At 35.4% G+C, this 16,685-nt stretch overlaps 2 protein-coding genes across 2 annotated transcripts; both read right to left on the reverse strand.

The window, feature by feature from the left end:
* Positions 1-9,037: 9,037 nt before the first annotated feature.
* LOC122050827 (MA3 DOMAIN-CONTAINING TRANSLATION REGULATORY FACTOR 3-like) lies at positions 9,038-12,870 on the reverse strand. The gene is made up of 4 exons (XM_042611701.1): positions 12,617-12,870; positions 12,285-12,532; positions 9,444-9,538; positions 9,038-9,298 (listed from the first exon to the last, which is right to left on the reverse strand). Exons 2-4 carry the CDS (start codon positions 12,394-12,396, stop codon positions 9,038-9,040), a joined length of 468 nt encoding a protein of 155 aa, XP_042467635.1. The 5' UTR covers positions 12,397-12,532; positions 12,617-12,870.
* Positions 12,871-14,704: 1,834 nt separating this feature from the next.
* Positions 14,705-16,234, reverse strand: LOC122053047 (E3 ubiquitin-protein ligase AIRP2-like). Its single transcript, XM_042614900.1, has 5 exons — positions 16,002-16,234; positions 15,715-15,877; positions 15,582-15,648; positions 15,287-15,488; positions 14,705-15,204 (listed from the first exon to the last, which is right to left on the reverse strand). Exons 1-5 carry the CDS (start codon positions 16,085-16,087, stop codon positions 14,991-14,993), a joined length of 732 nt encoding a protein of 243 aa, XP_042470834.1. The 5' UTR covers positions 16,088-16,234; the 3' UTR covers positions 14,705-14,990.
* Positions 16,235-16,685: the final 451 nt, after the last annotated feature.

A 16,685-nucleotide genomic window follows, 5' to 3' on the forward strand; every position in this document is an offset into this window, starting at 1 on the left:
AGCAATGTACAAAATCGAAGATCGTTCAAAGATCTACGCCTGTTACTTGATTTGAAATTTAAGTCTAGTCTCATAACCTGACACGGTCGTATTTTGAATTTCAATAGCCTACCCGGCTTGGCTGTGTGATGTTGGGAGATATGATATTTGAGAGACCATAACCTTTGACTCGGATTTAACCGTTAAACGAGCAATATACCAAATCAAAGCTCCTTCAAAGATCTACGTTTGTTACTGGATTTGAAATTTAAGTCTTATCTTGTAACCTATCACTATCATATTCTGAATTACAGTAGCCTACCCGGCTTGACTGTGTGATGTTGGGGGATCTGATCTTTGAGATGTCATAACTTTTGACTCAGGTCAAACCACGTAACGAGCAACCTATCAAATCGAAGCTCGCTTAAAGATCTACGTTGTTTATAGGAATTGAAATTTAAGTCTGGTCTCGTAACCTTATTCTGATTTCCAGCAGTCTGCCCAACTTGGCCTTGTGATGTTGGTAAATATGATCTCTGGAGGTCATAACTTTTAAATCAGGTCAAACCATGAAATAAGTAACTACCAAAACAAAGTTCGTTGAACGATCTACATTCGTTAATAGATTTGAAATTTAAGTTTGGTCTCATAACATGACACAATCAGATTATGAATTCTAATAGTCTATCCAATTTGACCGTGTGATGTTGGTGGATCCGATGGGAAAAATGGGTTCAGAATTCGATGAAGGCAACAAGACAAAAGTATTTCCACTATCAAAACGAAGTTCATTGAAGGATTTACGTTCGTTAATAGATTTGAAATTTAACTTTGGTCTCATAACCTGACACAATCATAGTATGAATTCTAATAGTCTATCCAGTATGACCGTGTGATGTTGGTGGATCCGATGGGAAAAATTCGTTCAGAATTCAATGAAGGCAAGAAAACAAAAACATTTACTTCGTGAATAAGACTCATCCAAAACATGGCATACCAGATGTGTCCTCACATTAGATGGCCATTTTTTCCCACCTCCTTGATTACTATATATTTAACAGTGGAGGGGATATTGTTAACGAAATGAAAACTTAGTGGGGGGATATCAGTAACAAAATTAAGATTCAAGAGGGCAAAATAACAATTCAAAGTTTCAGGGAAAAAAGAAACTTCAATGGAAAATGAAATTTTCATTATCATATTAAGCCTATCAAGAAGTAGTGTATGCTACCAAAATCGAAAAATCAAAGGGAAATTCTATCCCTAAGCAAAAGACACAAAGATCCCGACAATGTCGTTACAGGTATACCCCCATCCAGGACTGCAAAGCAATAAGGCGAGCAGATAAGAGAAAACCACGCGAACTAGAATCCATAAGCAGATAAGGAGTCTCCAGAACCTATGATATGGCGAATAGAATAGGCTCCCGAAAGAGAGATCCAAGTTTGAAGGTCAGCTAATATGATAGTTAAAATTAAGGAGATATTAATACTCAGGGCTAGCACGGTCGCATGGCTCAACTGAGTGGTCCAACTAATCAGATTACGAGCCCCAATTAGATAGAACTTTGAGCCGTATTAGTTCAATTCGGAGTTGAGTCCTCTCGGTCTGATTGGATATGATAAATGTACGGTTCGATCGGACTCATTGGCCAAGCAGAGGCTGAGCCCTCAAGGTGGTCAACAATCCTCAGCCGACCCAATCTCGTTCAAGAATGAGGTCTAATCGGACTCCTTGGGAGTCCTCAAGATGGTCAATATTCCTTAGCCGATCCAACCCCATTCGAGAACAAGATCTAACCAGACTCCTTGGCCGAGCAAAGGCCGAGTTCTCAAGGAGGTCGAGTCCTCAAAGAGGTCGAGCTCACAAGATGGTCAATATCCCTTAGCTGACCCAACTCCATCCGAGAATGAGGTCTAATCAGACGTTAGAGGGGACCCAGTCGGCCTACCATCAAAGGGTATCCAAGGCCCACCAACCCAATGACCCAGTATTCTTTTTTAGCATTTGGTATAATTGTTATCAGAGAATCAAAGAAATATTTCTTATGCAATTCACATGAAGAAAGCTTCTACCCTGTAAAGCATAGAAATGGTGAATCTATTTTAGGAAAGTTGTCAGAATGCTAGAATAGTCAGTCATTTTTTAAAAATGCATCAATATTCGTACATAGAGGAAAACTAACAATATATAAGGGGTCTCCCCTTAGAGGCACGAGTACACAAGATTAGGCAGACGAATCTCACGGCTCTTTTTTACTATTTGTCACATTCCATTTTTCTCCTAACTACTTACTTAACTTGAGCGTCGGAATTCCTGCAGCGAGCTAGAACCCCTCCCTGACCCGATTGCTGACGTTTTCTTCCCTTTACATTCTTTTTTGACACACGGGACCGCTTAATGACATATTTCTCTAGCCAAAAATCTTTTCACGGTCAACATCGAAGCCACCTAACTGGCTGCCCGTCTTTCTTGATTTTAGACAGGACTAACCTATATTGCCTCCACTCTCATGCTCTTCCAGAAGTTTCATTATCTTGTCTTTTGCACCCTCCACTGCCCAACTAGTGCCACTACCCCAGCATCTCAGAAGTCTCTCACCAGCATGTCGAGAAGAAACAAGCGAACGAGCCATCTGGTCTATTTCCCTTCCCTTGCAATTTTTAGGAAGCTTGTCATCGATCTCATCCAAGTTGAGTGGGGCTAAGACTAGGGGTGAGAAAAATCTCGGTTAAACTGAACAAACCGACTAATATTTTAATTTCGATTCGGTTAATTCGGAATTTTGATTAATTCGGTTTAAAAAATCGGTTATTTCGGGTTAATCAGTTTGGGTTCGGTTTTCAACTTTGTTATTCGGTTAAACCGAAAAAACCGAACTTGAACCGGGCTTAAATCATAAGTAAACCAGTAAACCCTAAAATCCCTATTCTCATCTCCCATTTCCGCACGACTCGCTCCTTCGCCACTCACGCAGTCACGCTCCCGCTGTCGATGCTGCTCTCGCCGCCCATCACCGACTCTGGCGATCTGTCGTGATCACTGATCAGTGTTCTCTCCTCCCATCGGCCATCTCGCCAAACCTACAACTCTGCATCTCCTCTGGTCCGCCTTGCTCTGTCCTCCTTCTTCTCGTTGCCAAGCGAGTCCACATCTCCGCCAGTCCTCCAGCCATCCCTCCTTCCATCTCCGAGCATCTCCTCGGCCCTTCTTGCTCACTGCTCAGCCCTTCTTTCACCGCTCTCTTCGCCAGTCCTTCTTGCTCATTGCTCAGCAGCCCTCCATCCTCCCATCGCTCTCTTTGTGTTCCTCCCTGCTCACTGCTTAGCCCTCCCCTTTCCTGTCACTCTCACCGCTGGCTCATTCCTCCAGACTCCAGAGCTCTCCTGTCCTCACACCACAATAGCCAACAACTGCCCTACGGTGTGGGTAAGTAATACCTACTTATAATTTACTCAATATTTTAAAATTAGTAATCATTGATTTTGTATGTCATATGAATTCTTTGTTGAACTCAAGTATTTAATAGTAGCTAGATATTTTAAACATCATGCTTAGTCATAAGTTGAATTCATATTTATCTTTCAATTTTAGTCATTTATATTTTAAACAATGTTATCACACCTTGTAATATTTTTTAAACAGTGTTTGTGAATCATTGAACTGTGATCAGTATTTGTCTGATATCAAGCAAGGAGATTTATCAAATATGGATGTTACTAATAGTTGTTCAATACCACAATCTGAAAGTGGTCCTACTGTGGGAACAAAAATTACTATAGATTCCAAAAGAAAGGCAACCAAAAGAAAAGCAATGAAATCGAGAAGTGAAGTATGGGATCATTTCATAAAGTTTACTAATGATGCATCAGAGATAAAAGCCAAATGCAAATATTGTGTTAAAGAATTTTTTTGTGATCCATACAGGAATGGAACAACAAGTTTGAGATCGAGCACAATTAAGTTTACAAAGTTCAAGAGAGGGTGAGGTGTCTCTAACTTCTTGGAAATTTGATCAAGATGCATCTAGAAAAACATTAGCTAGAATGCTCATCATGGATGAACTTCCTTTCAAATTTGTAGAAAGAGAAGGATTTAAAACATTTATGGCTATGGCATGTCCAAAGTTTTGAATTCCTTCAAGATGGACGATTGCACATGATTGTGTTGAATTATATACAGTAGAAAGGGAAAAATTGGAAAAATTATTGCATGATTCAACACAAAGAGTTTGTTTGATCACTGATACATGGACATCGATTCAAAAAAATCAACTATATGTGTCCAACAACTCATTTTATTGATACAAATTGGAATTTATAGAAAAGAATTCTCAATTTTTGTCCAATTACAAGTCATAAAGGAGAGGTTATTAGTTTAGCCATTGAAAATTGCTTGAGACATTGGGGAATTGACAGAATTTTCACAACTACAGTTGATAATGCAAGTTAAAATGATGTTGCTATCAATAGTTTTAGAAAAAAGATGACTAATTGGGATTCCATTATTTTGAAGGGGGAATATGTTCATATGAGATGTGTAGCTCATATAATCAATTTGATTGTTGCTGATGGTTTAAAAGATATAAATCAATCTGTGATGACGGTTAGGAATGCAATTAAATATGTTAAGCAATCCCCCTCTAGATTAAGCAAGTTCAAAGAATGTGTTGAGATTGAAAAAATTGACAGTAAGAACTCATTATGTTTAGATGTACCAACTAGATGGAACTCAACTTTCTTGATGTTGAATACAGCTCAAAAATTTGAAAGAGCTTTTGATAGGTTTGATGAACAAGATCCATGTTTTAAATTAGATCTTCAATATGTAGAATGACATACCATTTTGAATGAGAATGGAGAGATGATATTTGAATCAGATGGTAAACCTAAAAGAGAATTGAGACTTTTGATGGGAAGCTAACAAGTATAGATTGGGCTAATGTTAGACATTTTGCATCTCTACTGCAAGTTTTTTATGAGCTAACATTAAAAGTTTCAGGATCATTGCATGTCACATCCAATACTTTTGCACATGAAATTAGTTATATTTTTACCATCTTGAAGGAGTGGCAAGAAAGTGATGACCTTGATGTGTATTCACTGGGAATTAAAACAAAAAATAAATTTGACAAGTATTGGAGAGATCTTGAGAAAATGAATAAGTTGTTTTATATTGAGGTGGTGCTTGATCCAAGGCATAAATTGGATTTCGTAGAATTTATGTTGATTGAATTATATGGAGCTGAGAAGGGTGAAAGAGTAGGAAAGATAATAAAGGACACTTTATTTGCTTTGTACAAGAATTATAAGGAAAAAATGGAGCCTCAATGTAATACTTCAAGAGTTCCATCTATTTCAGACTCAGTTGACAAGGACAATACTTCAAACAATATGAGTTATTTGAAAAGACAAACAATTGTAGCCAAGTATAAGAAACAAAAGTCACAAGTTTTTGGCGATGAAAATATGTCAGAATTAGACAAGTATCTGAATGAAATAGTTGAAGAGTATTATGATAATTTTGACATTTTGGGATGGTGGAAGCAAAATTGTCACAGATTTCCTATACTTGCTCAAATTGCTCGTGATGTCTTAGCCATTCCGTATCAACAATTGCATCACAATCTGCTTTTAGTACTAGTGGTCGGGTACTTGATTGTTTTAGGAGTTCATTGACTCTGAAGGTGGTGGAAAGTCTTATTTGCACACAAGATTGGCGGTTAAATTTGAAACCACTCAACATCGAAGAAATTTTAGAGGATGTGGAAAAACTTGAAAGTGGTAAGTTTTTCTTTTTAAGAAAAAGGTAATTAGATTTTTATTTATAATTATAAACTTATAAAGAGTATTGTGATAACTTGTATTTTTTTATCAGAATTCTCAAAAATTATAGTGGACTCATCTTCTTCGACAACACCGGTGATAAACAATGATATGTTTAAATATTATATTTTATTTAAATTGACCTTGAAGCTATCTAATGATGTAAGTGATCATTTTCAATTGTTGTTACCTTGTTCAATAAACATGTGGCAGTACATGTTGATTTTATGCAATTTGATTTGTATAATGTAGGTTGATTTGGAAAGGATTACAGACACATGACTATGTTGGGGTTGACCTTGTTGCTTTATGCATTGAAATTGCTCTCCAAATGATGAATTTTTATCTTGATGTAATCAAAAGATTGTATGAAGTTTTTTGTATATCTCAAACAAGTAGATGATCTGTTAGCCTAGAACTTTTTGTGCTCATTGTAATTTTGCCTAGATTGTCTTGTGCAATCAAAAACACCCACTTGTTAATTGTAATTCTAACTCCTACTCAGCCTTTTTCATAGCATTTTTATATTTGATGACTCAAGCTTTTAAAAGTTTACTGCTAAGGCAGCATGCTATACAAAGTTAGGCACTTTGCTTGAAGGTTTTAAAGATGCCGAGAAGTTAGGTGCTTTGCTTGAAGGTTTTAAAGATGCCGAGAAGTGCACTAAGCTAGATCCATCACTTTCTAAAGGACAAGGAAAGATGCAATCTAATTCATTATGAAAGAGTATGCTATTGCAAAGTTCTTACTTTGGCTATGCTATTTTTGTTCTTGATATTAGCAAAGTTCTTACTTTTTTTTTTTTAATGTTCTATTTGAGACTAGCAATAATGAAGTTTCTATTTGAGTTTATTAGTATATTCCATGAGTTTATAATTGTGAGGATCAAGGACAATTAATTAATATTGGATCTTAATTTCTTGCGGATCCAACTTCCAACCAAGTGATTTGGATTGTTTAGTGGCAATTTTAGCCATTGTATTACAAGATTCTAACTCCTAACAATAGGATTGCAATCTTAACAATCATGTAATCAAATACTTACAGTTTACTGCATAGCTTAGTATTTTTCATAGTATACTAGTGTACATTTAAAATTAGTTGACCTCGCTTAAAACAAATAAGCTTTGGTTTAATTTGTTGAAGTTTGTTTTAACAAAAAAAATAATCTCCTATCTATGCAGCCTCAACTGAAGCTGGAGATGGGAGATAAAAGTAAGCAAGTTGTTCCTTGATCCTTATGTTGTTATTGTAGTTTTCTTTTATATACATTTTAGCCCTCTTTAACTTAATTTACTTTCATTCTTTTAGTCATAATGCCACCCTCTGCTCTTAACCATCTTGATAAGTTGAAATGTTTGCACTATAGGTTCATAGTTATTTTTTCACCATTGGCATTTTTGGTTGTTTGATGAAAGTTTCTAATGCTTCAATATTATTAAAAAAAAGCATGTGCAAGTGCAATATTATCTATCTTGACCAGAGATGACTCAAGGTTAGTACCTCCAATTTCACTTGTTAAGGACATTGGTACTTTGGTAGTGAATTTTTGTCATGCATCATCTACTATTGCATTCATTTTTCTTTTTTCTTTCATCTTCAATTGTATAGCATACTAGACGTAGGTATATATATTTTGAAATACTATTTCTTCTATATCCACAACATAATCTATTATTTTAGTTTTATGGATATGTGAATCATATTTGACATTTTTTCATCTTTAAAGGAATGGATCTGAGAATTCACATGCTAATGTTGATACTCATGCACCACATGCAAACTTAAGTCATCAGAAAGGTATGTTGCTGATAATTTTCTGATTTAACTTGTGTAATTGATTAATTGTCAATTGTTATGCTCACATTTAATTTACTGACAAATGGTATTGTAGAAGGTCAATTGCCACATGCTAAAAATGGTTTTACTTTGCTTTCCTTTGAACTTGTAGAACATGCTGGAATGATTATCCTTTAAATGATGGAGTTTCATGGAGATATTGAAGAGGCATTGCCTTTTTATGCTTGATTCTAGTACATGCACCATGGTTGTCACAAATATGTAAAAATGCAATCATTGAAAGGATGATTAAGTTTTGAGCAATTGCTTCCGTTTCACAAAAAGAGGATTGCAGATTGCTCATCCATTCCTTGCTTAAGCTTGTATGTGGTAAAGGAAGTGCTTGTATATGGTAAAGGAAGTGGAAGAACTGCGAAAGTGCGAATCAAACTCTTCATGCACATGCCAAACAATTTTGCAAATCAGGAACCTATTGTGGCCATAAAAAACAGTAGCTTAAATCACTTGGAAAAATTGTGCCTTATTTCCTTGAGTTGCTGTATACCAGTTGCTCCAGTATGTTTCATAAGTAGTTCACTGTCTTGAGTTTGCAGAAAGATTATATTTGTTGCTTGTTTTGTCACACTAAATTGTGTGTTAATATGTCATGCTTCTGGTTTCCAATAGTAATTATTTGATCAAAATTTGTCTTGTTCCTTGGATTACGTTTGTCATATTTTATTTTTCTCATAGAGTTTAGTAATAAATTGAGGCCTACCTTTTATGTGATATCAAGTGGCGACATTGAATTTCTAGTTCCTAACTAAAATTGGTGCACTAATTCTATAAATGCTTGATGTCAATGGTAGCATGGTAGCCGTGAGATGTTTAACAAGTGGCAAGCACAGAGGTGGCGGGCTGAAAACTATGACAAGGTCATGGAGCTTTAGTGCTTTACAATGTCCAGAGATTCAATCGGCAAATTGTTCCACTCCCAAATTTGTGTAAATTCGAGGATGAAGTGAAAGAAGACCTTCATAATTATTTGATGAATATGGGCAAACAATGACTAAACGCCTAAAATTGTGAGAAATCGACAATTTCTCACAGTTTGTGAGAAATTCAGCTTATTCAGTTAATTCAGTTGAAAACCGAATTAACCGATTTTTAATCAGTTTAGTTTGTTCAAATTTTAACAAGGAATTCGGTCGGTTCAGTTTTTTTTTAAAAAATCGGTTTATTCAAGTTTAGTTTATTCAGTTCGGTTCAGTTTAATTTTAACCGAATACACATCCCTAGCTAAGACATCATCAATCACAACCTTGGCTAAGAATAGAGCTAGCTCCTTTGAGACATCCAAAATGTCACATCAACTGCATCAAGCATGTCGAGTGCCAAATCATCAACAGACTCAAGTAGCATAAAAAAACCTCGGCTGATTTGAGATGAACTTATCACATTGGCATACAAAGCGGATAACAGAACCCAGATGCCATCTCTTTCTCCTTGTCATGCCGGTCCATTGCCATAGAAACAAGTTTCTTAACAAACAAATGATGGTACTCATCAGAATCAAGGACCCTAAGTTCTGTAGTAGCTAATTCTACATCACAATCGCTGAAGTACTCTTCAATGATTGTTGCTATAAATTTCTTATAGTCATGTGACTCATGTGCAGGGTTAAAAACAGTGGCACCTTCTAGCTGATATGGCCCCTGAAATAGTATTGAATAATTATCCACATGTTAGGAGCATAAATAAACATAAAAATAATACAATGTATTATAAGGTGATACCTAAATGTCTTTCCATCAGTGTATATGTTGACATAAGTAGAGAATGAATAAGAAAAGTCATTACTTCACCACTGTCATAACTAGGACCATTCGAGTCAATGCGTGAATCAGGCCCAGAATCCAAAAGCTTGCACCAAGTTCCTTTCCCACCAGCTCCATCTGAAAATGACCCACATACAAATGTTCCAAAATGTAATAACAAAAATAATAGGAACAATAGAAAAAATGTGCTTGTCATAAATATAACAGCAGAACAATCAAGAAACTTTATAAATAATTTATATCAAAATACATCATGTAGATAATATCCTTAAGACACATCAATTTTCTACAACTAAAATTGCTACTAAGAGTCCATTTACCCACATAGAGGGAAAGAGGAAGGAAAAGAATCTACAAGAGAAGCCCTTTCACCATGGGAGAAAAAAAAAGCTATCCACGGAGCAAAAACTCATTTACCCCAGAAGAGTAGGCAGAGATGGATGAAATAAAATGACAATTAGTCCTCCAGTGAGATAGACCTCTTTGTGTTTTTGACGGCTCTCCACACCAATCAGTTATCTCATCTCCAATTTTCATCGTCTAGCACCGATGAGACCGATCAATCACCGATCATCTCCATCAAGCACCATGAGTCATTCCACGAGTAGATAACATGTCTCCTCTATCAAAAGTCAGGACACAAATCCCTTCCGTAGCCTAGCTTAACCACACCATCACATTGATCAACACACCAGTCGCTCAACCTCGGAACCAAACTGATTGCCTCGTTAGATCCCTCACTCTGCTTGGAACAAAGGGTAGAAAGGTCTTTAGGACCTCTCTTCCATGGACATTCCTACTTTTGCCTAAATTCAGGCAGAAACATTTGCAGCCAAAATGTTGTCCGCATAAGAGACTTATCCCTTCCACAATGTTGAACATTAATGATAAACAAGGGGAGAAAGTCTTGGGTATTATGCATCTCTACATAAAGAGTTTCCTTAAGCAAAGTAAATGGATCTAAAAGGCAACGTAGACTTCTTCAAATATATTAATAGATGAATAAAGACTAAACTCATTCTAGAGTTTGAAAGCTGGATAAAATGGAGTATTCCATGACAGAGTAGTAGTATCAAAGATTGACGGCATTTCACTAAGCTATACGGGTAAACAATAGTAAGTAACTAACGTACTGGTCATATAATATTATATGAACTTACATTAATGTAAAAACTAAAATTATTATTCCTGTGCTTATGGATATGGAAGACATTTATAAATAGAATTAGGTATAGATCCTTACATGAAAGAAGATGATATAGAAAAACATTAACAAATTTAGGGGGGGATAGGCAATTATCAAAAAGAAAAAGGAAAAAAAAAAAACATGAGCAGCCTTCAGAAGTAATGTACATATATGTATGAAGAGACCTTTTCAGTATGTAAAACTGTAATTTGACAGGTAAATGAAGAATGCTAGCATCACTGCATTAGAGGTAATTGGGTGTATGATATAACAAGAACTTGTCAGATTGCAATACTGTAACTTCAAGAGCAAAAAGAGAAATACTAATGGCATTACATTCCTTATGAAGAAAAAATAACAAAATATTGATTGCGCAAATAATATTTACCACTATAGTTAGATTTGAATTTGTTAATAAGCCTAAGTACCCTCCTACTGAAGAAAATTAAAAATATATGCTAGATACAAACAATCATACTTGATTACTGTTAATTTTGTAGTGTAATTAAGTAAACTTTCTAAATGAATCAACCCATCAAGTATACTACACCTTAAATGTACCTAACACTCAAACTGAATTTAATAAAATTTATCGGGTATGAAATGTGTTTAAATGTATATGTGTGTATACCTATATTGGCGCAGGTTCTTTTTGACTTCTGCGCCCTTTAAGTATAACTAAATACTCTTATGTTATCTAAGATGTTTGTGCAGAACTGAAGGGGAAAACAAAAAGAAAATAAAAGGGTAACAGAATGAAGCAAATCATAACAAAGCAAAGATAGGCATTGCAGCAATAGGTCAGTGGATTACAATTCACTTAGTTGATTTAACCACCATATCTTCAATAAGTTTTGTAAGTCTAAATATTGATTAGATCAATCTAATCTTGACTTCAATATCTGACAATCCCTCAAAAGAAAGCTTAGAGTATATATGCCTGTGAATCAAAACCTGATAAATGGTTCCATATCTGATATGCCTAAAATGTGAAATACACAGATATATTCTCATGCAATTCTGACTTGAGAAGGGAAAAATTATTCCTTGACCATTAGATGTCACTTTAATATGGCCTGCAAGACAGTGTGCCCAATAGGAAGTTTTCTATAGTTGTTTGGGTACCTTCTTATAAATGTTGAAATCTTCATCAATGTAGTCTATACTTCCCCCCAGTGTCAAACTTACACATCATGGTTATCTACAGATAGTTTTTAGTTTCAAGTTTACGGAGAGTTATTGCAATCCTTTAGTCGAAATAATGTGATTCTCAGCCTTCCCTTCTTCACTTTCTCTCTTCTTCGAGATGTCTGTTCCAAAGTCCATCTCTTGTGACTTTTAGAAATACCATGCACATACGTCACCGAAACTAAACCAAACACTTGCAATGGTCTTTGAACAACTGTGATAATATTTATGTGAAGTGGCAAATATATGTATAATGCATGAAATACTATGCATTATGTATTTTGTATCATCCATTTCGCAATTTATAGCCCTACTTCACCTCCGAAAATATTATCAAGTAAAGATCAGGCAATATAACCTGATTATGTGCAAAAATAAAAACAAGACGTGTCTTTCAGAGATTTAACAATCACATGCAGTCCATCTCATTCAAGCCTAATCCAAAATCACCAGCAAACAAAGGGATAGCAAAGACAGATTATCACAAACCCTTCTTCACTTGCACAAGCTCCCCCGAATGCGTGCGCTGCATGTGCCACAGACCAGCGGCCAGATTCCTCCTCCCTCCCCCGCCCTTCGCTTGGAAATCGTGGATCCCCATCTCGCCGGACGATCTGGGTGACGAGGAGGGTAACTCCGCGTTCTGCGCGGCTATTCTCGGTGTCCCCTCTGCTCCTCCGTCAAGATCCCCTCATTCTTCGGCGACGCCATCTCCTCTCCCCGATCGATCTGCCAACCTACGCATCTCCAAAACAGAAAATCCTCATTCGAGAACCCAAAAACCGTCAGAAAGCAAACCGATAAAGTGATCGTGCAGGGACCTGGATCGGGAGGGGAGAGGGGGCGAAGGGGATCGTGAATCCTAATGACTCTTCAATCAATCCGGCGAAGCCGAATCGGAAAAGGAGGAGGAGGAGATCGAGAGGGAGGACGAGAGCGGGTATGCATAGAAGACGACGATCTCAGTTTCCAGTACGATGTCCATAGTGAAAGAGGGGGCGAATATCCCTATCCAGTTTACACGTATCACCTTCCGTTCCCGGCAACCATTCCCGCCTTGAAATCCAATCGCCGTCAGTCTACACGTTTTGTAGACGTAAATTGCCTACCCCTCCCTCCCTGTCAAATACCATTTCTCTCCTTATCTTTTTTCTTTGTTTTTTTTTTCAATTTTATTTAATTTTTATTTATTTTTATTTTTTAAATTAATTGTATTTATTATTTTTTCAAGATATATATTTTTAACTTTTATTTAATTTTATTTTTTAGTTAATTTTATTTATTTATTTTAATTCTATTTAATTTTTATATAATTTTATTTTTTAATTAATTTTATTTATTATTTTTTATCAATACTTATATATTTTTAAATTTTTATTTAGTTTTATAAATTTCTTCTCCCACCCCCTACACAGCCTCCTCCCTTTTCATATTTTGTCTCCCATATAAATAACCTTTATACCCCTAAGTTCTTTACTTATATTTTTTTTTTAAAAGTTTTATTAATTTGTATTTAGTTTAATTTTTTAATTAATTTTATTTATTTATTTTTTCATCAATTTTTTTTTATTTTATACTCGTGTTTTTTTTTATTTTATTTAATTTTTATTTTGTTTTATTTTTCTATCAATTTTATTTATTATTTTTTTATTTTATATCATTTTTAACATAGTCAGAATATCTTCCTTCCTTTAAATTACTTTCCTAATTCGATATTTAAATTATCTCCATCCAATTCTTAACACATGTCATAACTCCCCTCTCTTAAAATTACCTCCCTCAACTCTGGACACATGACACATGTCAGAACTTCTCACTATCTTTAAATTACTATCCTCCAACCGACAAATGTCAGAACCTCCTATCCCTTTAAATTACTCATCCTTCAATCCTTAACACATGTCAAAACAATCATCTCCCTTTAAATTACCTCCTTCCAACCCTTGACATATGTCAGAATCTCTCCTCTCTTTAAATTGATTAAAATTTCTATTTTTATATATTTCATTATTTTTTTATGTATTATTATATTTACTCTTCATTTTAAAAAAATATTTATTCATGAGCTATAAATGTGTTTACTATTAATTATTAATATTTTTATTTGTTTCATGTATATAATTTTTATTTTGATTTATATTTTTATACTTTTTAAAATGTAAATCAGCATGATAAGGTAACCCCTTAATATTACGTCAGAGATGTTATGCGCCCACTATCTGTACTACGTCATTTTTAAACTTTTTATATTTTTAAAATTTTTTACAAATAATAACTCCTAAAATCTACAACTAAACAATAAATAAAAGATTATAAACATATAATAAAAAAATTATTCAAAAAGAAAAAAATTGATAAAAAAAACTGATTAAAAAAATAAAACCAATAAAAACAAAAGAAACAAGACTTAAAAAAAACGTGAATGTGAGAATAAGGAAAGAGTATAAATGTAAAAAATTATGTAGGGTTGAGAAGTGAGGATATTAGGCGAAGTGGGAAAAATAGCGCTCTTTGTAGATACCAGGTGTAAATTCGATGGTATTATTAATTTTATCCCGTATTAACCAACTCAATCAAATCCCTAATTAAGATGTTGCTATCTGTGAGGAAAGCATGGGGTTTTATAAGACATTTTATACTTATTAAAAATCAACCCGAGCTTCAGAAGATTTATGTATGATAGAATTAGATCAACTGGGATTGAATTATAGAATCTTAAGATCCTATCAAAATATTATAGCTCAGTCTAAAAGCTGACAAAATCAAAATAAAACAGCTCAGTTTAAAAGCCGACAAAGTCAGTTGCCTCAGTTTAGATTTATTTAGGATAGAATTAGATCAGCTGGATTGAATTATAGAACCGTAAGCTCCACTTAAAATAAGATAGCTCAGTTTAAAAGCTGGCAAAGTAATTAACATAGCAGAATCTATTAGAATCTATTAAAATTTTACTAGATGATTATTTTCTTGATAAACGCAGGCAGGAAACTAGAAGGGAAGTGGATTAACAATGGCAGATACAAATGCCTTGCAGACCCTGACATATACATGTGCATCAGCTTCCATGGTGTGCTTATACATGCAATCCTTGTTCCAATAACGCATGACACTCTACCGAGCAATTGGAATAAGTGATTTGTCTGACCAGACTCAGTCCACGAGGGTTGGTCGGCTTTGTACAAATTCGTACACAATTCAACCGTACACAACATAAGCATAGTCCAATAAGAGACTGTCAGGAATGATCAAAGGCAAAGTGTCTATGTATCGATAGAATCGCCTCACGTTGTCCCTTTCCAGAGTCACGGTGTCTAGCACATCGCTCTTGTTGGTGAGCACCCATAAGTCAGTCGAGCGCACTCGTTTTAGGCTCCCCCTACAAAACGGACAAGACTGAGATCTCACGTTCCTGCAAGCCGACATTATGCACCGTTAGCAACACCGAAGCCAAGGAATTCTAAAACGAGCAAAGGAATCGAGTGAGAATTCACCAGTCACGGTAGCATTTTATGCACATTGCGTGGTTGCAGTTTGGCAGAACCATTTTGGAGCAGACTTCCAGGCAGATCCCACACTCGTCCTCCCTGTCTAAATTCTTCCTCCCAACTGCGTCTTTCGCTCGGCCTTTCCCCTTGGGCTGCTTTCTTTCCATCAAATTGCTCTCCAGTTGTTGCAGAGAAGGATATATGATTGCTGCAATTTGGTTAACAACTAAATTGAATAAGGAGCAAATGCAGGCAATACAAAGAACGCATAGAAATGTGTATTTGTGTTCAGAATATGCACCGTAGAACTCTCCGATGCTGGCTCTCCTTTCGATAGTAGAGACTGCGGTCATATCATCGACATAAACCTGCAAAATACATCTTTTATCATCCAATAGCGAACGATCGAGAAATCTTAGAATAGCACTTACTACCTTGTAGACGAGAACTTGGAAAAGCCCTAAATAACTGAGGAGACCGAAAGAACAAGTGCAGTCCAACCATTCCGACAAGAAGAGGAAACAGGGAGCCAGAGGGCTGCAGGACAGCCTCATCTGAATACAAGCACCGCCATAAGCTCTTTGAATAGCATCCGTCCTGCGATCCAAAATCAAAATGTCATTTTTGCTCAAGGAATCAAAAAAACAACAGCGGAAACGCAATAAAAGGACAGTCTTTCCGATCACAAAATCTATTTAGGGCAAAAAGGAAAAAACATTACAAGGTATTGGCATGATCGATGTCTGCTTCGAGGGCTTTGAGGGAGCCTCTCAAGGAGGGCGACCTGGCGAACTGGCTCTGGAACATGGCTTCCGCCCCCTTCTTCGAGCTTCCAGGGATGAGGAGGAGATAGGGCCGGAAGTTGGATCGGAAACGACAAGAAGAAGATTATCATCCGCTCTCTTGATTAAATAGCAAGCTTTTTGCAACTTGCCATAAAGCAGAGGCCGAATCAAAAGGAATGGGAAAAAAGTACTGAATTAATTTTATAGTTTTAGTAATTTTATAAAAAATATACTATAAATTAGAGAAAAATCCTTTTAACTATGCAATCTTTATGTCCAAACAATTTTATTTCCACTGCTTGTATATAAAATATTATTTGGTTCAATTCTCTCATATAAATATTATTATCTAAATTGATCCTCAGATTTTTTAAGTATAAAAAGTCCAAAATTGAATATAAAAAGTCTAAATAATTCTTCTTAAAGTCAACACTTTATATTAAAATCGAGTATATTTTCTATCAAAATTGTCCCTCATATTTTTTAGATATAAAAAGTCTAAATACAAGTATAATTTCTGTTAAATTCAGCACTTTACACTAGAATCCAGCACTCTATACTAGGATCGAGTATATTTTCTATCGAAATTAACCCTCATATTTTTCGGTACAAATAGTCTA

Source organism: Zingiber officinale, chromosome 3A (assembly GCF_018446385.1).
Source record: "Zingiber officinale cultivar Zhangliang chromosome 3A, Zo_v1.1, whole genome shotgun sequence".
NCBI lineage: Eukaryota > Viridiplantae > Streptophyta > Magnoliopsida > Zingiberales > Zingiberaceae > Zingiber > Zingiber officinale.

Excerpts from the sequence above, each read along its gene's own strand:
- LOC122050827 (XM_042611701.1), bottom strand. The coding sequence starts at position 12,396 with ATGGGGATCCACGATTTCCAAGCGAAGGGCGGGGGAGGGAGGAGGAAT. Across the intron at positions 9,539-12,284 it reads GCTTGTGCAAGTGAAGAAGG|ATGGAGCTGGTGGGAAAGGA; the intron begins GTTTGTGATAAT and ends GGTCATTTTCAG. Across the intron at positions 9,299-9,443 it reads CTAGTTATGACAGTGGTGAA|GGGCCATATCAGCTAGAAGG; the intron begins GTAATGACTTTT and ends ATACTATTTCAG.
- LOC122053047 (XM_042614900.1), bottom strand. The coding sequence starts at position 16,087 with ATGTTCCAGAGCCAGTTCGCCAGGTCGCCCTCCTTGAGAGGCTCCCTC. Across the intron at positions 15,878-16,001 it reads ATCGATCATGCCAATACCTT|GACGGATGCTATTCAAAGAG; the intron begins GTAATGTTTTTT and ends TTTGGATCGCAG. Across the intron at positions 15,489-15,581 it reads CAGCATCGGAGAGTTCTACG|CAATCATATATCCTTCTCTG; the intron begins GTGCATATTCTG and ends ACCAAATTGCAG.